The 26899-nt window shown below is 39.3% G+C and overlaps 1 protein-coding gene across 1 annotated transcript in view; it reads right to left on the reverse strand.

The window, feature by feature from the left end:
• Positions 1-4502: 4502 nt before the first annotated feature.
• The window catches only part of ARHGEF26 (Rho guanine nucleotide exchange factor 26), a 61174-nt gene continuing 38777 nt past the window's right edge, over positions 4503-26899 (reverse strand). Inside the window, exons 10-14 of the mRNA XM_050902785.1 lie at positions 22114-22268; positions 13247-13456; positions 8432-8499; positions 7850-7954; positions 4503-6912 (exon numbers count right to left, since the gene is read on the reverse strand). Of these exons, the coding sequence (XP_050758742.1) occupies positions 6770-6912; positions 7850-7954; positions 8432-8499; positions 13247-13456; positions 22114-22268 (681 nt within the window). The 3' untranslated portion in view covers positions 4503-6769. The remainder of the gene's footprint in view (positions 6913-7849; positions 7955-8431; positions 8500-13246; positions 13457-22113; positions 22269-26899) is intronic.

Below are 26899 nucleotides of genomic sequence, written 5' to 3' on the forward strand. Positions count from 1 at the left end.
TTTCATCTGTTCTTGGTTCATGTTTTCAATGTCATTCTGTTTTGAATGCTTCCAACTATGTAAGAACATTGTTTAGGATTTCGAGTAGGGTGACTAGTTTGAGAAACACCGTTTTGATCGAACTGCTGTTTCCTTTAAACCCTGGGGGCTGGATTTGGGGTTGGGCTCTGTTCCCTCCTGCTGGGAGCAGGGGCAGGAGATGGAGTTAAACTGAGGGTGGGTGTTTAACTAGGCACTGAAAAGAGCTGGCAGTTTACTTGGCAGCCCTCTGTTACCTGCACTTTGCAGCGTTATTTCTAGATTTATCCTTGAGCAACAAAAAGCTCTTGCATCTCCTTTGGTTTGCCTGGAAATGTAACCCCTTCTTCCTTCTTGGGATTTGGTTTGGTTTCTTGTGCTTTGCAAAAATGATCTTGGGAGGATTTATGAGCCTTATCCTGAAGAAAACAGAACTGGTCAGGTGAAACTGTTTTGGGGTTTGGTTGGGTTTGTTTTTTTTTAACAGAGATAAGTCTTAGTGACTAGACCGTGCTTTCCATTGGGTTAACAAGGAGTGGAAGATGCCAAGCTCATTATTTCTCCGATGCAGCTGTAAAAAACCATATAGTTCAACCTCCCTCCCCCCTAATCAGTTTATTTTACCTTCAGGTGCTGAGGCTGGTGTTTCAAACAGTGAGGGAGGAGGAGAAACATCCTGGCCTGGGGCTGGTGGATGCAGGAGGCAGTTTAAGGAAGGGGAAAACAAAAGCCCTCGGCGGCTTCGGGGAGGGGGGGGCGACGGGCCTTGGCGCCCCCCCTCCCCGAAGCCGCCCACGGTTGTGTGTGGAAGAGCGAAGCTGTGAGGGCTGCGAGGACTTACCGGAGGCCGCCGACACCCGCCAGCCGCTCGGGCCGCTGGTAAGCGCGGGAAGCAAGTGGTCGCATCCGCCTCAGGGCGGCGGTGGGGCGGTGAGCTTCTCTGAGGGCCTGACGGACATCTGAGGAGGTGGGAGCCCGGAGTGCTGCCACACCGCTGAAGGTGAGCCCTGGAATCAAAGAGCAGGGGGAGAAAAAAGGAAATTAAATTTAGTGATAATTTGTGTGGAAATGGTAATGAATTCAGTTGACTGTAGTGCTGTATCTCAGCCTCCTGGTCTTGGAAACACAGGGCGTCGCGGCCTGGCAGAGGAAGAAGCAAGATGGCGCCCAGAGCTGAGAGAGGAGCTGTGTTTCTGGGGCCAGTTGTACCTGGCTGCTCAGTGTTGGGGCAGAGGGGTGTGCGATTGCAGGGGCAGTTACCACAGAAAAGTAGGGTGGGCTGCTCCATGTTACAAATTTGTAGGTTCTTGAGGAAGAATGGGTAGTAGCGCTGTTACTGGCAGGTTTGGATTAAAAAAGTCATCCAAAAACTGAAGGCTGGCAGGTGGTACTGGTTTCATTCTCCTTGTTGGTTTTTGCAGTACTTAAATGATGGCTAAATTTCTACTTAACAACACAAAGGGCAAAAAGAAATGGTAGTGATAGCAGAGCCTGGGTAAGAATAGCAGCGTTGGTTGAACACATCAAAGACAACAGTTCTCTCAAACCCTCCCCCCTACTCCCCCAAATCGTGGAGGACCAGGATCAGACTGTGGTATTAGGGCCACCACCAGAAGAAATGCACACTGTGAGGTGGTCATGGGTTGGTATGGTCAGGTCTTTACTTAAAAAGTAATATGACTGATGTGTAAATAATGATATTGGCTGTACTTTCCCAGCTGTGCTTAAAGCATGTAGCTTAACATACTTTGTTAAGCAGAAAAATACCAGAAAATTCTGTGTTCTTCAGAGTTTGAAAATTAGCCTTTTCCAAATGTCAAGTGTGCTGGTTTTTGGCTGGGATAGAGTTAGTTTTCCTCATAGTAGCATGTGTATGGTGCTGTGTTTTGGATTTGTGATGAAAACAGTGTTGATGGCACAGGGATATTTCAGGTGTTGCTGAGCAGTGCCTGCAGTAGTGTTGAAGCCTTTCTCGTTTCTCACACTGCCCCAGCAGCGAGTGGGCTGGGGGTGCACAAGAAGCCATGAGGGGCACAGCTGGGACAGCTGACCCCAACTGACCAAAGGGATATCCTACACCAACCATGTGGCCATATTGCTCAGCAATAAAAGCTGGGGTACAAAGGAGGAAGGGGAGATGTTCGGAGGTGTGGTGTTTGTCTTCCCAAGTCACCCTTATGTGTGATGGAGCCCTGCTTTCCTGGAGATGGCTGAACACCTGCCTGCCAATGGGAAGTGGTGAATGAATTCCTTGTTTTGCTTTGCTTGTGCCCACAGCTTTTGCTTTCTCAATTAAACTGTCTTTATCTCAACCACAAGTTTTCTCACTTTTACCCTTCTGATTCTCTTCCCCATCCCACTGGCGGGGAGTGAGTGAGCAGCTGCGTGGGGTTTAGCTGCATGCCAGGGTTAAACCATGACATCAGGTTATTAAGCAATCTAGGAGGTAATGCTGATGTAATGTTTTTAACTTTCTTTTTCATATGGTTAGCCAGAGACCATGAATGTTTCTCTTCTCAGTTCATAGTGCACTTCTTACTTAATGAAGGCTGTTTCTGCCTGTGTGTTAGTGTTTCTAGCATCTTCTGGAACTCCAGGTTATGGAATAAAACAGAATTCAGTGATGGTAATTAATTCTTCCTGACCCTCATGTTATCTCCAGTTTGCCTACATGACGTAGTTGTTACGATACAGCTGTTGAAAATCATTTGCAGACTACAGTAGAGCTAAGAGCAACACTCTCTCTGTGTAATTCCCAGGAAACAAGACCTCCTCAGCTTTCCTCAACCTTGGCATCAAGATTTAGTCTAGGTTTGTTTCTAACACACACTTGTGTCCTGTTCACTTGTTCTAAGTGTGTTCCTTTAGAAACAGGATATACAGGGGAAAAAAAGAAGGTTGTGTGAATATATTCTATAGATACAGAGTTTAAGGTATGTGCATGTAAATATGATGCTGCAGAAAGACTATGTTTCATGAGGTTGTGTAGGTTGACTGAAGCGGTGCTACTTTTACCTTTTTATTTTCAGCAAATTAGCTTTGCATAATGGAGAACAAACATATTCTTTGACATGAAAGTCAAGAACAATACTGCATTATAGCATTACTGTTTTATAAGTTCTGCAGATAAAAATGTTCTATTTATTATGTTGCAGGGATGATATAAAGAAGCAGAAAAGACAGTATTAAAACTTCTTGTGTCATATGACTATTTGGAAATGCTGAGACAGGTTGAAGTCAGGTGGGCACTGGTTTTCTGAAGGGGTGCTTGCTGGCCTTCAGGAGTCCACAGCCCCTGCGTAGGTATCTAGGCTCACCAGGACTGAGTGGGCTCCTTACCCAGCAGTGCTGACGGTCAGTGTGGTCTTCGCTTCAGCAAGGGATAAGTGTAAACCTGAGACTTTGTTCCTATCTGTGCAGGTACCTAATTGCTGTGCCAGTCATACACATTGGACTTTGCATGGTTTCTGCCCACCTTACATAATGTGTATTTAATTGCATCATGTAAAATGAAACTTTGATTCAGGGAACTGAGAGCCTTTTATTTTTGGTCAACTTGCTTAAAACTTGATTAGAGAAGTCATGTACGAAAGGGGTACAAATTCCAGGCCCTGTAAAAATGGAAGTTAATTTTACAGTAACAAATTCTCAGCTGTATTCTGTCACTGCTGGGCTGTTTAATTAAAAAGGAGATACTAGTGTCATGTCCTCCTCCTCAGGCAGGAGAAAGAAAGAGTGTGCATGTATGTACTTTCACTGCTTAGTGAAAGTAATGAATGAGTTTTTTAGATCATTCCCTTTGCAATAGAAGTGCTCATCTTAACTCTGACTCGCTTTAAAAGATGGCTTCTTTTTTTTGCTAATGAAAATATTGTGGAGTCGCTAGAAGGGAAAAAAACAACACAAAACAAAAAAAAACCCTTAGCTTTTAAAAACTTGTTTATACAAACTTTCAGATAAATTGCTTGTCATACTGTCTTAAATTTCTAAGCCTTCTTTGAGCTATGATGGAATTTAGAATAAGAGTGAAAGTCCAAGATTTTAAGAGGTCATACCAGTTACCAGTGTTGTACCGGCTAGATGCCTTTTCCAGGCACATGCTGATGCTACACTACACAGAACGTGGTGGAGAACCTTTTATTTCTGTGCATGGGGGAATTACATAGAGCAGACTGGAGCCATGTAGCTTAGAAAACATGGATGGCATCAGGTGCTTCCCTAGAAAACTCACTGCTCTTCAGGAAGTGCTGCTTTTATGCAATGGCTTTTATGCCATTGCTCCAAGTTCATGGGCATACATGTAAATTGGATCTATGACAGATGAAGTAGGGCATATGATGCTATTTATCTTTACAGAACAGAAAATATAAAATGCCATTTAAAATTTAAAATTTACAGAGCAGATTTCTTTGACAAGAATGACATTAACAACTTTCAGTTTAAGAAATACCATTAAAGAAAAATTGAAGCTTTTTTTAGTAGGGATTTAAAGGCATTTTATTGATTGTTGTTCTATAAAATCATAGAAGTCTAATTCTGGAAGAACTGTGTCCAACAATAGCAAAAATGAAAAATGTCTTTAAAAAACATTACAGCATTTTTGGAAAAACTAGGTATGAAAAATATATACAATGTATTAAAAAAATCTGAATAAAATTAATGTCTGGATTTATACATTCAGTTATGTGTTAAACATCTGCCTACATACAATAAAATTTGTTAAAATATTAGCGGTATTTTTACTATGTTAAATAAGTCTTTGTTCAATTTACAAGTTTCTCTCATTACTATTTTATCAGTCCACTTATAAATTAATTTACAAGGCTGTATAACCACTGTCAGACTGTCAAGGAAAGTATTTTTGTACAAAATTACTGCCTTCCTAATATATTTTAAATTGTTACAGAGATATATCTTTATAAACATCCAATTCATTCACAAATTGAATCAACATATTACTGTATATAAAACAACATACACCCCCTTTAAAAAAGATGGGGAATGCAACAAGAAGAAAGCCTTTGTACTACAAGTTTTTCCCTCATTTTTATTGAGCATGTATTCTATTCTGCTGAGTTATCAGCTGGTCTTTAAAAAGGTGAAGATTTTTATAATACAAACTGCCACAGCTATGTACAGAAAAGATGCACTGAAATTTACTTCATTTTTGAGTGCATTTTGTTCACACAACATTATGTAAGTGGTTGGTTTTTTCTGTGAAATTCCAAAGCTAAACTGCAGCTGCCAAAATTTAGCAGGTGTTGTGTGTAGTGCAATTGTGAAAAGTCTTCTCTAAAGCAGAGAAGAGCATGTGTGAAGCAGCACCAATGTGAGCTCCTCTGAAAGCAAGGTCCGAGTACTATTGTACCTATCACTCTCTCGCCCTCCCTTCCCTCCTTATCTCTTGCCTGAAGCATCAAATGACATGAAGTCACACAGCAGCAGGGGAAGGCAAAGATAACAAAACACCAAGTTAATCAAGGTGCGGAGCTATTTGCTTCCAAAGTCTTTCCTCAGTGGTGGTCTTACCATTTATATATACAATGGAGATGAGAGGACCTGGCATCTTAACAGAATGCTACAGGTCTTACTTCTCCCTCTTTTTTTGCCCTGTGGATTCAACAGGATGCTAACAAATGCTAAAGATGTAGGTAAACTGAAGTTCAGCTGAACTTTTTGCCTCCACAGAAGGAAATAATCAATATCTCCTCTAGTACAGAAGAGCAGAAAGAAAGACTAAAAAAACCCACACCAAAACAAACCCCCAAACTCAGAACAAAGTATTTCATGTTTTCTGCAGTCCTCATCAAAGCCCTTGCTCTAAAGCACTAACTTAATATGAAGACCTAGTTAAACATGAGGAAAACAGAAACAAAATGGACACATTTCCAGCAGCTATACTCCTTTAAAATACCTGTGCTAAAATGGATCTGAGAACAAGATAATCAACGTCATATATTTTGCAGAGTTTGGCACCTCTTTCTTGCTTTCAGAAATCCTTTCACCACTGCAGCACTAGAAGGAGAGAAAGTCTGAGCTGCCTGAATGAGTAACACACTGTATTAGAGACCACCACCACTGGAGGCACTTCTCTGGATTCTTCCCTGGAGCTTATGTCAGCTTTACTAACATTGATTAGAGATCTAGTTACTTCTTACAAAGCCTGGGATGTCCCTGGATTTGTGCTGGAGAGGTAGGCCTTTATGAATTACAGGGTTGGTTATTCTAGTTCAGGTTACACACAGATTTTGACACAACTGGGAGGTATCCCATTAACATACTCGCTCGTACTGGGAATGTAACACTGCAGTTTCTTAGGAGCAGGAAACCCTCAATATTGCTATTCACCTCCAGCTCAATGGACTGGGAGAGTTTCTGGTGTTCAGTCTCCTACACAGACTGCTACACAGAGTTCTGCTTCTGAAAAAGTGAAAATGCTCAAAAACAGCTGGAGAAAGAATACATAAAGAGGCAGGGATGGAGGAACTAAAGTTGAGTCAAAAAGATGCACGGCTGATCTCCAGTGCCTAAGAAACTACTTCTAGTTGAAATCTGCTACTGGTCAAGCCAGGTTTCAGTTCAGAGCTCTCAAAACGCAAAACAAAAAGGGATGAGTATCCGACACATCAGTGCTCTGTGAACTAGATTTTTTGCATTGGTGACCCACATCTTCCATGCAAGAGCTGAAGGGCATGCAACCCTTTGCAGTTAGTGCAAATCCTGTAGTATAATATGAAGAAGCAAAAACGGTCTACACGTTGGTTTCAAGTCCAAGTAAGCGTCCCATCCGTTCCATGTTCTTGTCAATCGTGGCACGACATGTGATTTCTTTAGCACACTCCATAGGAAACCAACCTCTTTCGCCATCCCGCAATCGTTCCCCTTCATACCAACCTGCAAGAGTGAACAGCCAAGGAGTAACAAACCTTTTCAAGTGATGTTAAAGATACTTCATCAGAACTGTGCGTGTTGCACTTGAGTAGACACAGCTGACACAGTCATCACATACATTATACATTTACCTTTGTAGTGAATAAAGTACCAACATTAAGATAGATCTGGCAGATTATTTTTTATACAGGCAGACAGGAACAAAATAGTATGTAAAAATAAGTATTATATGAAACAAGTTAATACATTTTTTTATATTGTAATTCAAATATAGGTTGAAATAATATAAAGGATATAATATCATTGCAATCTAAAGAAAGCAATGCAGCACAATTGATAGGATCTTTGATTTCATATGTAATATTGAATAACATCATTAAGTTAGGATTTAGTACTTCAAGTGCTGACAGCTTCAAGCATCACTGAGTCAGCACATCAAGAGATATTACTAGAATCACTTGCGCATCCAGGCAAGAATCAATTTTGATCTTGGGGTACTTGATGCTATGGAAAACCTAAGCAAAAACACTCTGCTAGACCCCTATACTTAACAGGCAGTGAAGCACAGTACATGACACAACTAATAATGTCTATGTTTCTCTTAGACAAACCTGGTGCTCACTCAATAAAATGTCTGAGCTCCATGTTTTTAGGTTCAATTCAATTTTTTATTTGTGGACATTTCACATGTCAAAACCAGCCAGCACATACTTTCTGCAGCTATTTATCTATATAAATTATGATAGGCGATGAGTTACTTTGAACATCTGTTGCCTAAACAGAGGCTGTCTTTTAGAAACCTGAATCAAAACGCTCACGTTTTTCTTGGAAGCTAAACCTTTATTCATTGTGCGGCTGATGCTATTAGGAAACACATTTTTCTAGCTGGATTCACCTGCAGTGGTGACAGATGGCTACTGACAGCAAAATTCTCACTCACCATCATTTACTTTTTGATAAACCAAAACAACATCAGCAACTTGAAGAGACAGTTCATCTGGCTGCTTTGCTGTGTAAGTTCTGATGATCTCTACCTGAGTCAAAGCTGTGGAAAAAATAAGCCTGGCTGAATTAAACAATTCACGTAACAGAATATCTTTTATTAAAATATATATAACGCAATTTATTTTAAAAAATTCCATTTTAGAGTATACTCCCCCCCAAAAACACAAAGGAGGCCGCAAACTGCTTCCTACCTGAGCAATCAGACACAAACAAACTTCAGATAAACATATAAGGGAAGGGGTTTTGCACTTCTGCTAACAGACTGAAATGGCTGACCAAACCAGAGTTAATGAATGCAAACGGAAATTACCGTGCAAAACAGGACTCCTCAAAGCAGCCCCTGGGCACAGAGAGAGATGGCAACTTCACGTATACTAAAGCAACAGAGCCCAGGAACAGAAACGGACATCCTTTCTAAGGGTATTTATAGCCTACACTTGCTCACGTCCCCACTAAGGGGCAGTGCATTTCCATTCTCCTGTCAAAGCTCTCAGAAATACTGTTAGTTGTAACTTACTTGTCCTGTCCGTTTTCTGCCGGTCTCTGTCCTGTCCAAGCGCTGTAATCCAGCGAGCTCTGTCACTCCTGCAAACAGCAAAGACAAAATTCTGTTTCCCAACTCATGCTCTTGATAATGGTCAAAACTACTCCCCTGTTCAAGATTCTGTATCTAAATTTTTCTTTTTTCTTCTTTCTTATTCAGTAAAAAAACAAAACAAAACCTCCTTTCTCCTCCTCTCAAAATATGGTCAGAAGGTGTGATACTACTTCTAGTAATATATTATTCAAACATATTTAACTATTTTAAGCAGGTTGGATTAGGGAAAAAAGCCTATAAACATGGGACCTACTGGCATGATGTCTTATATACCTTTATTTAAATTATTTTTAAGTAATGCAGGTAAACTTCTCCGCTAGTGTCTGTGACTAATACTTACTAGTAATCTTATTATTAAAAAAAAAAAATCCATCTAATGTACAAAGCATGTGATAAAGGCAATACAGCAATTTTAATATACAATACCAACAGGTTTCCTGTGAGTAAACTATCTGCAATGTGCACGTAGAATGAAAAGCAAGAATTATTAAAAAAAAAAAAAACAAAAACAAACCAAAAGAAACCAAAGTTTAAGTTTCTCTGTGCTCTCAGGAGGACACATTTATGTTTCCATATGTGTCAGTCTGGGAAATCTGAGCACCAGCACAAATAAGCAAGGAGCCAACGAAGGCCTACATTGGTCATTTGAATCTCACCTTGTATAACCTAGGAAAACCATTATCAATCTCAGATTACATGTGTCAGTATTTCTGAGGAGAGCAGAAAGAATTATCTACGTTCTAAGTGTTATACAATAAATCACAGAAGTGCAAATTACTGACAACTGATTTTGGAAGGGAGTGGAACAAGCTAAAGTGATGTCAGACAGTAAAGGAAAAAGAAAGCTAATCCTAAATCACTCCTGTTAATGGCTGAGCTATAACAACTTAATCATTATAACTTTGAATTTCGGCAAATCAAAATTTGAACTTGATTCCCAAAACAAACATTTCAGTGAAATTACAGTTTATCTCACGTTTGCTGAAGGGCTTTGCTATCAGTACAGATCAGAATAACACAAGGGAGTTGCAGCATTGAATTTTCCTATTCCCCCTCCCCTAAAGAAAATTTTTGGTGCTATCTTTGGATAACTTCAGTTTTTAAATGAAAAACGTGTGCCTTCTGCTGAGACCTGATTTTGTCAAAAATCTGAAACATCTGAAACCAGAAGAAAATTCTGTTTGGAAATAGCACTATGGCGTCTTCAGAAGTGTCAGAAAATGGGACATTTACACAAATTATGAGAGACTTCTCTAGAGCACATCTTCCAAGAGGCACCGTCGCTCAGCAAGTGAGGAGATGATTCAGCAAGGGGTTGCAGTTAGCCTGTGAGGTCTGATCTGCAACGTCCCACTACACATCGTTCCACGATGAAGTTCATCAGTCTCTTTGGAGAACACCGACACTTTCTCATGGCCTTTTTTCCAGCTAGCTCTAGAAATCGCTTTTTGGTTCATGGACTAGCAAAACTTCCTGGGGATGAAGGGATTCAGAATGGAAGTCTTTCTGAGCATGTTTCTTTCAGAATGAAAAAAATATCCCACTGATTATTTTGAATAGAAATATTTGTACTGGTTTTTTGGCATTTAATAAGAAACTGTGATTTTTTTTTTTTTCCTAAATCCCAACACACATTCTTCCTCAAAGATGGAGCTGCTGCACACGTCCTCCTGACATTCGATACCTGTTGATCTCATACACATGGCCAAAACTACAACACATGCTACTTTAGACATTTCAGTCATTAAAAGTAGGTGGTACTAAACTTGTTGTGTTTCAACCAAAATAAGAAAGTCTGTATACAATTTTGCATAAGCTTAATTAACTTTGTGGCTTTTTTTTTTTAGAAATATGTGTTACTTAGACTCATATTTTACTTTCCCTGTTACCATTCTTAACAGAAAAACTACATTTCTTTTCAGACAACTCTGAGAAAAATGGGATAATGCCAGACTGTCTCCCAGTTTAAGTATGTATTTCTTCATAATCTGTGTGTACCATATATTTTGTGCCTTAATCACAGGGCAGTATACAGTTCCTGACCTAACGCTGGTACTTTTGTACCTGGGAACCACACACCATGTGAAGTGGCAAAACATGATCAAACTGTGCTAGAAATCTTTGCGTCAGCGAAAACATTTAAGTTTTACATGTGCAAAACTCTATTCAATAAGCACTTGAAACCATCCAGCTTGGCCTTCCTATGGTAGATTCCCTTCCCATCCTTCTCAAAGTTAAGAGAAAGTTAAGTTTTTCTGTACCTTTTATATACATAATACTCTCTAAAAATAGGTAATTTTCAAATAAAGTAATTCTTTTCAGATTCTTTTCCTTTGAATGACAATCTGCTAGACTGCTATTTATATTACAAACAGTATATAGCAAATCAATAATAAATCTGCAGAACAAAATGCCTTTTCTTAAAAAGCCCAGACAACTAAAAATGTACTGCATTTTTTTCCCCAATAAGAACGCATTTCCAAACAAGTCTGAATCATCCGCTTACTTTATAATGAGATCTTTAATAGGAATCACTAATGATCTATAGTTTCTTTCAGGGTTATTCTAAACTTTGAAAGCAAACCTAAAACTGTAAATTTTTCCAGGCTGGGATACGTCTGGAGCACTCTGTTTCATGTCTTCTATCCCGCCTCCAGCTTCCACTAAAACAGATAAAATCTTTCACTTTTGTGAAGGATTGTGTGGAAGTTAATGGCACCACAGAGAAATGATGGCCTCTTGGATATTTGCACCCGAAAGAACAAGACACTTCTTGTTGCTCGTTTCTAAAGCAGAACACTCTTCAAAACTGCTCAGGAGAACAAGGACCACCTCTATCCCAGCACAGCTCCACAGCTTCCCCAAGGCAATGCCAAACTCCTCCTCCCATTTAATCCAGTACTGTTTCCACTTCTGCACCATCCAACCATTATAATAAATAACTCACAAATCACTGCTCCAGGACAAGAGCACTCTGCATTCATACCCTAACAACGTTTGCCTGCCACTACCATTCTGTTTTAGGATGCACCTGTGCCTATTTCCTCCTGCTAATACTGTGCTCTACATATAGACAATATGGTATAAATGCCACATTGCTGAAAGAACTGACAATTGGGATAAGATACTTCAAAACAATAAGGAACAAACCAGCACAGAAAAGTATCAGAGACAGAGCAAGCTTAAATGGATCTCCAGTCAGATTATTCAAGGTCGTCTTACCAAGATAAGTACCAAGAAAGCCTCCCTTAACTACAACAGTAAAAGCAACATTTTCCTCGTAGTAACCTGCATTCCACTTAGATTTGCACACTCAATTACTCAGCGTGCACAGCAGGATGGTGAGCCACAGGATGAGACAGGAACGTTGTTACAGAGAGTCTGAAACTGACTCTCACCACCTCAATTGCTTGTAACGGACCTTTCATTAGAAATTTGAGAACCTGCAGTTCTTCAGCACCGTGTTCTGTTCTTTGAGGTCTGTAATGGTCTGAACTATTTGTAGGATAGCTATATATTTAAGCAAGCTGTAGAATGCATACATATACAGCACTTTCAACTACAGTATACTATTTGCTGTTCTGGTTTACTTTAGGCATTTACCCTCTGGACATAATGATTATTAGATAAAAGTGCTACATTAACAGGTAAGCTAGGCAGAAAACCTGTGTCCTGACTTCCAGTTCTCAGAAGATTTGTTAGAGAAGTAAACATGTCGTACTCACGCTACAACAAAACCCAGGGATGACTCAGATACTTAAGTCACATTTGTAGTTCAAATTAAACAGCGAGACACTTCCATATTGCGATATTTAATCATTAGATTGTGTAGTTTACTTAGCAGTTGCATTATGTGGCAGAACTTTGATTTTTTTACTGTTGTATCACTTAAGTTGAAAATAACTTCAATTTAATGGAAATTCCTTCCACAACCCCCCCAAAATCCCAAGAAATCCAAACTGCTTAAATCTCTGTCCTGCAGCCCTTCTTGTTTGCCTCACCAATAACAACTAGAAGGGGTTCAGTAATCCCAGGCTAGGGAGCTGGCAATCTCCCTGGCAGAGGCATAGCTAATTCTTGGCCTGAAGACCCAAAACAGTAGCACATAATAACAGATACTTTAGTTTACAGAAGTTCAGCATATGCATTCAATTTCCATTATTCCTACACTTTCCTCAAGGAAAGAGAATGACACTAACATGACATGGACTTACAACTGCTGAGTCCTCTCATGACAAGATTACATGAGAGAAACTGAACTAGGTTTGCAGAGGCTTTATTTTATTCCAATAATATTTATTCCAGTATCTAGGGGGAGATTACATAAGCTGCAGATTCTCCTGTTCTGCCACTCACTAAAAATCAGAAAGGCTTGTCAAGGTTACCTTGCCTCGCTTTGAAAGTATCTGCTTATAATACTAACAGTGCAAATCACAGCACTTCGCAGGTGTCACCGTGAGCGCTTCCGTGTTACTGAGCAGGGCACCAACACAGTCCACGACAAACAGAGGATCATCTCTGCAGTAGCACTCCTTTGGTCGCTGCTGATCAGAGATCACAAAGACTGCCTGCTTGGGAACTTGTTTCATTTCGTTTTGATTTAAACTTGCCAGACAGAAGCTGGGCATTTCATGCTACCTTGACTGGGGCGGGGGGGGGGGACGGGGGGGAACACGACACAGCCTGTTGAGATGATCAGGTGAAAAGTTACAGAAGCGGTAACAATTTACTTACTGAGTCTCTGTTCCCAGGAGCATCTCCACCTTCTCTCCTGCATGGTTACTGAGGACCGCTAGTCTGAAGAGGTGAGCTGCAGAACTCTGCCGCGAGTAGAGCATATTTGAAGCGTTCTTTACAGGAGACGAAGTCAGGTCCTCACCGTCACATTGTTGTACCACCAGCTGGTCCCTTAAAGAATAATCTGTGACATTGTAACTCTCTTCACTGCAAAACAAAGGAGGGAAGAAAAAACCCCAAAGTTTAATGTTTAGTTTTCCATTAAGTACGTCCGGAAGCAAACTCAGTCATAGAATCCACTTTTAACTATGTAGTATGACATGATTCTTCTGACACCTCAGATCTTCATCTTTTCTGTTTATTTGTTTTTGAAACTACCAATTTTCCAAGATATAAAGTAGATCAGTTTTTAAACCCTGTGGAATTTCATTTAGCAGCACCATTAAATGACTTTGACGTTCTTGAGATGGCGTATGCTCAACTTAACTCTGCTAAATTTGAAAACTGGCACAGCAATTATACAGAATTGCACTTTTTTCTTCTGCAGTTTCAAATGAACAACAGACCTTAATTTTAGAATGTTACAGGAAAAAAAGTAAAATTTCCCTTTTCCTGTACCTGTGAAACTACGGGTATGTATACGGCTTCCAGATAAACACTATTGATCTTCATTTTAAATACAGGACAATCATCTGTACTGCTTGTCCGTCTGCATGGAGAATGTCTAGTCCAAAAACTATTTTACAATATTCTGAAACATAACCTTAGTCAATTGTGAATTTTAAAAATGGGTAAAGGCTTGTCACACGATATTGGTCTTGCAAAATGCACTGTGCAATTTACCTTTTAGAAAGTACTGTGTAAATAAAAGTACCAACTCTAAGTGATATGAATAAAGATTGCTACACGTGCTTAATAACTTCCCAAAAGCGACTACAAAGAATTCTAAGAAATTATGCAAGGTAGAAGCTTTGCTTTCCTTATAGTTGAAATGTAAGTGGAGAGGTGGACAAAAAATTAGACGTCACAAATCAGAACATAAAAGCGTTACTGATTTTAACAGAAGGACTTAAATGAAAATACGCATTCTTCCCTGAACAGCAGCCTTTTATTTCTAAATGTGAGAATCACTTCAGCTAATCAAGATCTTCCTGAGAGGTGAAGACATGGCAAAGACAGGAAGCAGCATGTCTGGACAAGGCACGCTGTCACATCCGACTGTCATAGATGGCAGCAGGGAACAGTTGCTTCAACCCCCCTGTTCTTCAATCCATTACGATGTATTTACGACATGTGCTTCAACTTCAGAATACCCAGACATCTTAAGCAGCATTCTTCTGCACTCTTACGTGAGTTCAACCAGTTATCGTATCTATTGATTTTGCTACTTACTCATATCAAGGCAATACTGGCAACATATTTTTTTCAAGTGGAAAATAACTCTGCGTTTCCAAATTTTTAAAGTTGTGAAACATAGTTAAAGAAACAGTTAAAAGAATGTACATCACTTACTCAAGAAATAGCAACTGATCACAAGAAAGAGAAGCCAGCTGAAAAGGCTTTTGTTACCACTGAAGCTTGTGAGCGTATTTCCCAGAATTATCTTACGTGCATTTGCAAGTTTACCAGGATATATCATGAACCCAGAACCACTGGTAAACTAATTACTCATAATTTCACGTAAGCTTGTAAACTTTTTCAGATTTGCTGTCCTACACTGGTGCAACAAGAAAAGATAGAAAAAAAAAAATGTGCTTACAGAGGCATAAAGCCAGTCCTCCCTCCTAGCCCATACATTCCTGTGTCTGTCAAATTTTGCAGTAAATCAAATACATCAAATTTTAAGGTGCAACTATACATACTCCACCTTAAAGTAAAACCTATGTAGACCTCAGTCTCGAGTGCTGAAAAGCTATGCCAGAGCCTCAGATTACTATGGTTCATTAAAATAACTTAAATTGAAACAATACTTGCGAAGATTAATTTTGCTGCAAGAGATATACAGAAACCTAAGCACTGAACTGATACAAATCAAATCCCAGACACCTGGAACTGAAACTGTCTGAAATGCTGACGGTGACATACCCCTTACTGGCAGGTGCAAATGAAGTGTGTTCTTCCTTTATGGTTGCTCAAATATTATAAGAAAATGGAGAGATGATGACTTAACGTCTGTTGAGATGTATTCTACCCATTTTGCGAACTGTCAGAAAAATACCTGCGAATACCTCAGTAGTTAATATAATGGTCTTTAGAATTCTTATTTTTAATCCTTCAGAAAAAGAATTGCTAAAACACAACTGATCAACATTATGACTCAAAACATAAGTTATTGCTGATTTCTGTGACTCATACAGCATTAGAAGAATTTCTCTATTCTTCAAGTGACAATGGGTTTACAGATCATAATGTATTTGTGGATTTTTGTGGATTAATAGTTTCTTGGCAGTGTATCTAGTGTAAAAACAAAGTTCTTATGTCAGCTATGTGGGGTATGTTTTTACTTGAAATGGTTTTTTCGCAGTACAGCTTTGTACATTCTCAACCGATTGACACAGAACATGATACTAATGGAACTAATCCTTCTCACAAGTATTTTTTCTTCTCGTCTTTTGTTGAGTTTGGGAGCTTTACAAAGGAAGCAGAAGCAGTGACAGACAAGCTTAGTAAGGTTTATCATACAGGAGGACTGAAATCACTGTAGCTCGTGAGAAGATGAACATTTTTCTTCCCCATTTCTTTTCCTCCAAGTCTCAAAATGGTACCAACAGTTCCCCACAGTCCGCTGGTGTTTTCCACTCTGAGGGCTGGAATCACAACTCCCCATTCAGGTACCATTGACAAAGGCACAAACATACCAAAACTTCCAAGAGCACTGTTCCAAGAACTTAAAATAGCTTTAAAAACTCTCCACATAGTTTTGATTAACCTAGCTTTTGATCAGACTGTTAATCTGTTAGACTTCTGATCAAACAGTAAACTCTTTTAGAGCTCCGTAAAATGAAGCCAGGTTAATTATGCTATTACACATGACTTCTTGGCTCCCAAAGTAGAAAGAATACAGATTACAAATAGGTTTTGGTTTAATTAAAGGAATTGAACATGAGCACACTGAGAAGCTGGGAGAGTCTTCAATATTTCAGCATGTGGAAAGCTAAATTTTAATTTCCGCACATATAACCCAGGGATGCTAAAAGGAATCTTAATTCAAATGTATTCTGTATGTCCTCATCTCTTGGGAAAGAAATTTAAATTTACAGTGATTGTCCTACTGTAGAAAAACCTCAGTGTTTTAAGAGAGGCTATGAGAGGGGAGGGAGTAGAGACTGTGGATTTAGGTTTCACATTCCCCTAAATCCAGCTCGAAATTCAAATTAATTCATGTATCTACAAGAAGATGCTACTTATCACTTGAGGACAATTGTTTCAAGTGCCACCCGTAGTAGCTGAGGGTTCCTACTGAAGAAGAAAAAAACATTTTATATCTAATATTTATCAGTCTCTCTCCCTCTTTCTTTTTTCTTAAAATATATACTCTAAAACAGGGAAAGGTTTGCTTGTTTGTTTGGTGGGGGGGTGTTGGTGTTTTTTGTTTCGTGGGTTTTTGGTTTTGTATTGGGTTGTTTTGGCTTTTTTTAAAGAAGTCAGTTCAGTATTTTAGTCTGGGCAATCCCTGCTTAGCCAAGGGCAGAATGAGCAAAACCAGCTAGGGATGCTGCTATAGTTATTCAGGAATCTTGCATCTGAAAAAGAAATGTAGTCTATACATTTGTGTAATGAATAAAAAATGCATTCCTTACTAATTAATCCACAGAGATAAACCTGTACAAATCCTTCTTATTTCTTATCTCCATTCAACAAAATAGTCTGATTTGAAACTACTAGGCAGTCCTCACCTTTTTACCTCCTGTGCCCTCTGCGAGACCCACAAACTCTCTTCCTTCCAAACGGATAATGAAATAGGCTGATCAAGCTGACAGTGCTGGAGCGAGCAGATGTACATAAACAGAAACTTAATCTGCTCAGCCAGGCAGCGCAGTAACAGGAAGGACATTTAACACATTCTTTAAAATTACTGTAATCAGGTAATACAAACATGCCAACATTCCTTTTCGGTTTAAGACTGAACTTTTTTGCTAACTTTTATTTAGATTCAGAACATGAAACAACAGGACTATTTTATATCCCTTTGCAGGGAATGCATGCAAATTTTAGAGGCACTTTTATGAAGACCAAATATCTATTGATGTAATATCATCTGTTCTAGGCCACCTATACTTTAATAGAAAGCACATGGTCAGTCTCCCTATTTCCTTTACTCTTTCCATCATATATTTAAAGTGATACAAATCCTACATGAATCTTCTTCAGCTATGTTTCATCACAGCTAAAGAAGCTGCGCTACTCTGAAATCCTTGGTGTTCCACAGAAGTTACTCTGCATTTGTGCTTGCCTTTAGTTACAAAATCACCGCTGGCACCTTGAGAAAAACCATGGGTTTGCAAGCCGCTGTGAACAGGTAACATTCCCGAGTAGCAGTGAGCCTTTGGGTGATCTCCAGTGTATGAAGTCCAGCTGCATTCCACTGTCAAGGTATCTCAGGAGCTGACAAGCCATAGAGCCATTAAGACAGACAGGATTCTAGTGGTATCCTTAGGGGACTATGGAAAACGGAATATTCAATAAATGTAAACTCATTCAAAAATATAAGCCGCTCTGGAGTTCACCTGAAATCTTCTAAAAGCACTCAGGATGTAACTGGTGGATTTTCTGAATAGCTGGATAAGGCAGCTATTTAGTTGCATATAACAAAACTTTATTAATTCTGGAGTTCTCCTGAACTCATAGGCAGCTTTGAGCATTAATAACTAAAATATGTAACCAGATCTTCGCGGTCCCAGGAGGGCACGAGGAATAAAAGGAGGCATTTGACTTTTGGTAGAGTTCAAAGCTAGCTGTAGCCTATTTTTAGCAGAATATTGTTACAGTGTACGCTTCCAATCCTGCAAAAGCTATCGAAGAAATCGCCTCCTCTGTAGCCCAGTCCTCTGCTCTCCTCGGGCAGTTGCCAAGTGTCCGCTGCAGAAGCTCTACCATGCCTGGCAACAGACAAATCTATCTAAACCCAGGAGTTACGCTCATCAGCTGTGCAGGAGAGGTACGGATGATACTTACACCTATATGTGCGGTTTAGAAGAGGGAGAAAACTGAAAACTCATTATGAAGGAGATACATACAAACATGAAAGTAGTATATGTATTTAAACTAAGTATTCTATATTTTAATAAAGCACTAATTTCATCATACTTTGTGGAACCTGGCATAGTTTCTTCACTAGCCCAAGAGAAAGCAAATCCCCCAAGCACAACACAAGTAACAACAATTGTACTGCAGTGCATGTGAATCATGAGGCAGCTTGAAAGAACAAGTCTAAGACTAATTATGTTGCATGTTACTCCTTATGTCAGAATACTACCTTCAAAATCCAATGTCAGCATAAGCTATTGGTTTACTGGTCCCTGTAGTAGATGTCCTGGCCAAGATGGCAGCAATTCACAGTACAGCAAGGAGGTAAATAAAAAGAGAACAGAAGCCAGAGAAGGAGCAAAAGGAGAATGGAGTTAGAGAATGAAACAAAAGGGTAAAACACTACCACAAAGCTGAAAGAACAAAACATGAACTATTTAGGTTACTTGAAGTCAGTCTACACTTAGATCTTCGCAGAGTATTCACAATGTTTAACTTCACAAATTTCTAAGTTAACTTCCCAGAGCTACCAAAACAAAGAAAGAAAGATGCTCTTCTAGAGGGCAATTCGGATGAGCTCAGTTAGGCTGCTACTTAGAACTGCTCTCCAAAGGGACCTGCCTTCTCCACTCACTGCACAGGTAACCCTGGAAGCGTACGTCGAGCAGTCCAAACATCACCCAGCTCTCCGCTTCATGCCATAATCCAACCGACATCCGTGTTCACACGAACAAGAATTCATTGATCTCTTCCTGTGCACCAACCATATAAACGTTGGCCTTTCCACCAAGATTTGGACATCCTGATACATGCTAGCACTGACTATTCTTTTCAAGGTAATGCATTAAAACTTTACAAGTATTAAGAGAGTCTTTTTTTTTTTTTTTAAATGACATTTTGGAAAAAAAAACAACAAACAGATTGTGTCTACACAGCAGAAGGGGCTACAAGAAAGGACTACTGAACAGGAAAAAAGTTCCCAATAAACTAAAAGCTGAGCAGTGGGGAAATGCAGATTTTTAGTCTTCTCCAGAATCTTGTGTAGAATGATGTACATCACAAGTTCACGTGTCCCTTTTTGGCCTAACCCCAATGGCTAGTCTTGAGTATTATTCAGTAGCCGTTTGCCTTACTTCTTCAAAGGGCAAGTGTGATAAAGCCACTGACTACTCTGCTGCTGTACAGCACACAAATCAGAGCCTAAATAATTACCAAGGTATCCGTAACACACAAAAATGGACCGTCCAGTAGCTGACATGGGAAGCATAAGCCTCTGAAATATTTCAGTGGCATGAGATACAGCCACACAGCGTCCATTAAAAAGGAAGACATTTTGGTAGCTAAATTCCATTTAAGCTACTTAATGGGCGAGAGAAGACAGTTAAACCTTGCAATTTCATATCAGGAGGTGAAACTGTGGCTGAGAAAGATTATGATGAATAAAATATCATTAAAATTGAAACATAAGAACTCTAGAGCATGCCTAAGTATACACCAACACAAGACCTCCCTTTATCTTTTTTATAGCTAAAATGTAACAGTTCTCATTATGAAAAGGTTTCTGGAACGCTGGCTCGCTCACTCACTATTTAAAATGCAGTTCTTCCAATGATGATTCTGACGTTTGGCAAGTGTCCCCGACATGAGGATGTGAGCAGCGATGCGCGCCGCATCTGGCTGGACTAGAATGACTGAACAGTTACCAAGATGACTCCTCTGGCAGGTACCATCAAGCCTGGCCTTTACGAAGTCAGGACTGAGCCGCTGCCGGCTGCGAGGGTTCGACATATACGGCAAACTGCTCCGACGGGATAGCTGAAGATTAACTTGTGGGTGAAGATTAAACAGCATGACTGGAGCACTAAGTAATTAGTATTTTTAGCACAATAGTGAGGAGTCATTTTTTTGTGCAATGTTAAGAATCCTCTGAAATGCCACTGCTCGAGTAAAAATACAAACATTTAAACTCAACTAGCACCAAATATTTCTGTCCACTGCTGTGGCATCCATGGTAACACTGTGGGTGGGAGAACAGATCGCCAAAAGCTCAAATATTATTAATAAGCTTATTTGCTTGGGCAAAGTACATGCTTCACGCTCCGAATATCTGGGAGGCTCGCAGAAGTACGTCCTTTTCAATTACATCCCCTTGTTCAGGGGGGTCTGGGGAGAGTGACTATGCGAATCTGATCATTAACGTGAAGCGTTCTTTAGTTGTGGCTTCTGGGCCCATTTAGGACATTTCCATTCCAACAGCTGGAAGCCGTTATAAATCAAAAGCCCCAAAGTTTGGATAAGATATGTTGTCATAAAAATCTGTTTTATAATCTGGACAACAAGTCATCACATAGGAAACCAATAAACAATGTAACAACACAGATAATAGATTTTTCACTGTTTTCCCAACTCAAACATTTACTTAGCTACCAACACAATAATATGTTAACAGCAGTCCCATGAGAAAAGAAATGCACTGCTTAAAAAAGCGCGATACAACTGTGATGTGCTGCCAGTGATTTAAGACGGGACTTTCACAGAAACATTTCAGCATAAGCTTTGATAAACACTGAATCTCAGAAACGTGTTCACATCAGTAAGATAGCTGGGGAGAAATCTATTGACTTTTCTTCCCATCTTTATAAAAAAACCCTTCACTTAAATATTTTTCCCCCCTCCATTTTCATTTAGCTTTCTCTTTGCTTAAATATTAGCATTTTCTTCCCAGATTTTATATCGTACCTCATTCCTCAAAATTTATTTAGATTATGGATTTGAAGTTTCACAGAAGGGTGTAATTTAAAAAATAGCTGGTATTTGGCTTAACTGGCCAACCCAGATGCAAAATAACTGTTCTTCGAAACAGTTTTTAGCCTCAGGAATAAGGTTTATCTATCAAGTCTTATCTAACAGCAACAGCAGAGGATGTAAATTCCATTCAGTTCAATTATTCTAAACCTCCCCTCAAATTTAGTGATAAAAATTTAAATGGAGACTGCTAGAAGTTGTACCCCATACATCATTCTCAAAAACAGCCCAGCTGTGGAAAGCATGGAGGGCAATGAAAATGACCACTTCTTTATCCTTCCCAAACTTCTCCCTTTGCTAAGGCATCAAGGATGAACTTTTTGATTTGTTTGACTATTTGGAATTTCAATTGCGTTTGCCAAAAATAAATCCTGTTTAACAAGTAGTTACCTGTCATTTCTAAATGCAGTCTGACAGAGCAATATTAGAAACTCAAATTTAACTTCTTAATTCATTTGCTCTCTCTGACACAGCATATTAAAACATATAAACGGCTTTACAAATGTTTACTGGACTTGAAACATGTTTAGTCCATATTTCCTCCTATTTTATGCTGCAAATGTACCAGGTCCACTGCTCTTTGAATCTCCTTCATTCTTTCAAACAAGCAAGCGGCTAGAAAATATGTAAAAATGCTGTGGATGCAATCAAGTTTGCCGTTCCAAAGCCAGAAAGCTTCGGTTTTCATTTCCCCTAGGGTGAGGCACACACAACAGTCACGGTAATTTTAGAAGACAACGATAACTCAGCTGTTCTCTCTGTGATTCAAGGAGTTGAACACAAAGGCAATTCTATATCGATGAAGCTCTTACCTCTTCTTCTTGGTGATAATGAGGACATCATTAAAGAAGAAGAAGTACACCTGCTGTTTAGAAGTTCTTTTAGAAAAAAGTCCAGTGTCTTCTACATATGCTGTTAATTCGCCCCTTTTCACTAACCATCGTGAAGAGGAAACCAATGGAAATGGCTACAAAGCAAGAAAATAACATTTTAATCCTTCAGAAGTAGAGGTTTTTAAAAATCAGTACTATATATTTGGGAAAAAAAATGCTTGAATAAACTCAAAGCTCAGAGATCACGAGTACAAGCACAAAACAGAGGTTATCAAGGTTTAAGGTATCGTCAACATTCATATAATACACAAACCCTTGAAAATCACTCATGCACATGACATAATTGCTCATCTAAGACACAAATGGACAGACTTGATGGGTCATACTGGGGATGGAACAGACTATGTGAGATCTCCTAAGGAGATTAAAAATAAAAAGACTCTCTCCCAGGAATATCTAAGTTTTTGTAGAGTAAGCAATCATTCTTTAAGCACATATGAACACTGGATTTTCCTCTAGGTACCTCACAGCTTTTCTACCTCAACACTCGGAAACATGAGGGCTGTTGCACACTGCGTTTCATCGCATCCCTAAGGCCAGTGAAAATGATGCTGTGCCTTCTTTCTGATGGTGTGTTCTGTGCCACGCACAGAGGAAAAAAAAAACGTAACATCCTTTAACAGAGAAATACACTCTGTCCACAATCCACTTTGAAGTATTCTGTATGTTAAAACAGACATGCACAGATTACGGAGACAGCATACAAGATTAGATTGGTTCTAATACAGTACTGAACATTACTATTGAGATGTTCAGAGCATGCAGACTTTTTTCCCCCATTAAAAAGTAAGGTGAGGAATGCCAGAAGGCTTAGCAAGCAAATGTGGTAACATCCATTTTCTACTCTGTAAGTAAACTGAAGTTCCAACACAGCTCTGTGAAAGAATGTGTAAAGCAGTATGGGATATGTAGGGTTTGAATTAGCTGTCCATTTTAATGCCAAAACAATAATGGTTTGCTCATGACATCATAAATTCAACAGTGGTTTAAAAGACGTATCTCAAAGTTTTTAGAGGACGTCCCTTTAGGTATCCACTTAGGAAAGGCCATATTAACAAGTAACTGTCCTTCCTCAGGATGAACTGAAGCTTTTTTTCCCCCCATCTTCCATTTCATCAGAAAATGGCGACTGTTACATTTGACCACAATTGCTTTGTAATTTGCTACTTCAGCTGAAGGGGACGGGCAAGTCGGACTGCTCCAGGCACACGCTGGCTACAGCGGCTGAAGATGTCTGGTACCTTCCCCCGGCTGCTCCCAAACGGGACTGGGCTCGCTGGGTAACTTCTGCCGGCGAAGCCTGAGCTCCGCAACCGGTACCTTACAGGTTCTCCAGCAGGAGGTACACGCTACCGTTGGAAAAGAAGAGGCATCCACTTTGCCCAGCTTACTAAGATTTGTACCTAAGACCTGCCGCAGTAAACAGGTCCTTACTGCTACATTTTATGGAGCTTATCTATTTTTCTTCATCCCAAGCAAAATAATCAAATTTTTGTTTCTACTTTCAATGTAACTGGCTTTCTGCTTATCAAACATCCCTACTTTCTTTGCTCTTGTTCAAATTCATTATCAGTCTTGCATGATTAGACTAATGAAGACAACTGCTTTTTTTCTCCTCATTTAAAGCACCTTCACATGCTTGTGTAAAAAAAAAAAAAAAAAAGATTTCTTCATTCAGTTTGTCAGCTGTCGTCTTCATTCTGCATGGGTTGTCTTCTATCTTTTAATTGCTTTAGCTGCCCTTTACTGAGCTAACTTCAACTTGTCAATACTCGCCCCATAGTACTATGCCAACCCCAAAATACACTGCTTTGACTGTGATCTTGCTGTTGGAAGAACAAAATATTAACTCCCTAATTTTATGTGCAGCCACCCCCTTGGTTTTGAATTTTGAGGTGTGATTTTACAGTGACTCTGAAATGGCACATGGCAAAACAATTTTTCCAAAGATGCATTAGGCAACCTACAGTAGGGACCTTTCAAAACCTGTGTTCTTTCAAAGTGACTACTGATAAATACCAACATATTTCATTTATCTGCTACGATTCCTAGTATTTCTGCATTCATGCTACCAAGAGAGTATTAGTGTGTTGAAGCTTGACGAAATTCCCTTCGGACATTTCTTCCCCATTAATCTAAGCTCGCATACTCTGTTTTGATTTCTATGACTTTTTTGCAGGTTTCTAGTTTTGTATTACCCATTAGTTTATTAAATGCATTTTCTACTGTATTCTCCAATTTGGAAATGCAGAATTTTGTTTCAAATCCATATTTCATAAATAGATCGTTATCTAAGTCTGTTAGTGAATCAGAGTAAATCAATCTGGTTATAAATCACTGTAACTTCACGTTCATTGACTGATACTGTCACTCATTCAGATCAGTGGCTAACTTAGACTCCTATCAATCCAGCTTTATTACTTTCTCCTAAGACTGCATCATGTCATTTTTCTTACGGATGGTCATTTTATTAAAGACACATTATTAAACCTCACAGGGTATAACAGGCCCATGTAGCTCAGTACTCAGATACAACACTCCCAGAGGAACTCCCAAGCTCCATCACTGAAATCAAACAAAGTTTTATAGCAACATTCGGCTTTTAAAAATCTGGCGTACTTTCAGTCAAAACTCTGCTGGTTCAGTACCTTCAAGTAACACGAAAATGAATTTCTTAAACAACTGGCTTTTGCATTTCCTGCAATGCAGTAATGGCTCCAAGTGACAACACAGGAATGTGAAACATCGGCCCATACCCCAACAGTTACACCATCGCGCTTTTTGTGACTTTACAAAATTGAGTAACTTCAGGCTAGATGGTCCTTGAACACAGAAGTCACAAATTTGTTGCATGAACACAAAAGCATGTTTGCAGGAAAAAAATCCACAATTCTTCTGGTGCTAAAGATGAAAAATTTAAGAAAAAACCTTCTGAATCTTAATTAAAAATTAAATTCTACAGATTAGCCATGTACAAAAGTGATCTAATATTTGAGTAGCTTCTCTTGTACTCCCATGAAATACTCTACAGTTACATCTAACAAAATAATAAAGTTAAACAAAAATCCCAAAACACTCCACGAGGTTGAGCCAGAACAGAAATATTTACCTCTTTTATAATGGTTATAAAACAGAATTATAGCACCATGATGATTGTTTTACAGACAAAAAGTACTTCAAAAATTTCTATTTGAGGGCGAACTAAAAATTCCTCTAATTGTACTCCCAGTGAGTTCATCATATTTTCCTAATTGACTATATTCCAGAGGCAGCTTGTTTTTACTTTAATTCTTCCTTAATTGCCAAAAGAGTACATCATGTATACCATCTCCTTTCTATATAAAACAAGCTGTCAGAACTTAAAAATGTATTGAAACGTGGCCAAAGCAGTCTTTTATATGCCAGCTGGCAAACTCTCAAACCACAGATAAGGTCTAAACCACTAAATGGTTATATTTAAGATGCACAAAGGAAAAAAACTTGCATAAAAAGATACAGAAAAACAAAATACTTCAAGTTGCTATTATTCCCATGAAACTGGTGAGAGCTGCTAGCTACAGCATGTACAGGGCCTCTCGCTTCTGCAAAGTCGGGACAAATAGCGTGCATCCTCTTCCCGTGGGGAAAGTAAGAGACTGTAAACCACTGAAGCACTTAAACACTGCTAGGTACTTCTGCAGATTTGAAAACTATGAATGAAACCGCAAAGCAGATCGCCCAAGGACTTCAGACTACCCAAAGACTCGAGACTATTATCACCGTTGTTAGCAAATGTAGTGATGTCCCTTGTTAAGAAGTGTTTTATTTATTGGTGTTGTTGTTATAAGTCAATATTATTATTGTTTTCAGTTTTTAGTCAAAGTTTGAAAATAAAAATACTTCAGACAAGGTGAAAAACTTCTTTTTGGAGACAGCATTTCCTCAAAGACTGACCAAGATCCTTTAAAGAACTACGTTTTTAAAAACATGAACCTCTACTTACTACATGTATGGTAAAAAAAAAAAAAAAAAAAAAATCTTTTCACAAAAGAATGCTCATTATGTAACAGTATGAGACATTATTTACAGAAATGGTATTTTAACATTGAATAGAAAAAAGTAAATGTACTTGAAATATCTTGAAAGTACAATAAAACCCCTACTAACTATGACTATGTCCGCTATTTTTTCTGACCAAAAAGACTGACTGTAGATGGGGTTTTTTTAATAAAAGCCTAAATTGTATTTTCAGTGCTAGAAAGAAAAAAATTTGGAATATCTCAGTATCCTAAGAGTCTTTAAAATTATTTGAGGGTTAACAGCACCCGTACTAGCAAGACAAAAACCTGGGATTATTAAAGTGAACTGTATTAATAAAGGTGTAGTTGAGCTTACGTAATTTCACCTACTCCGAAGCCTGCTGTTGCACACCTTGCTATTCCGGGCAGGCATCACACGATTTTGGTCGCACAGCCGGCGCTGCCCAGCGTGCTACCGTCGGCAGAGCTGGGCAACTCCTGCCCGCAGGCGCGACCTCAGCGCCGATGCGGCCAGCTGTTGGGAAAGCCACCTGCACCGCTGCGTGTCACACCGCTGCGTCCTGGAACACCGCTGCGTCCTGGAACACCGCTGCGTCCTGGAACACCGCTGCGTCCTGGAACACCGCTGCGTCCTGGAACACCGCTGCGTCCTGGAACACCGCTGCGCGCAGCACTCCAACACTGCC

This window comes from Gymnogyps californianus, chromosome 10 (assembly GCF_018139145.2).
Source record: "Gymnogyps californianus isolate 813 chromosome 10, ASM1813914v2, whole genome shotgun sequence".
Lineage (NCBI taxonomy): Eukaryota > Metazoa > Chordata > Aves > Accipitriformes > Cathartidae > Gymnogyps > Gymnogyps californianus.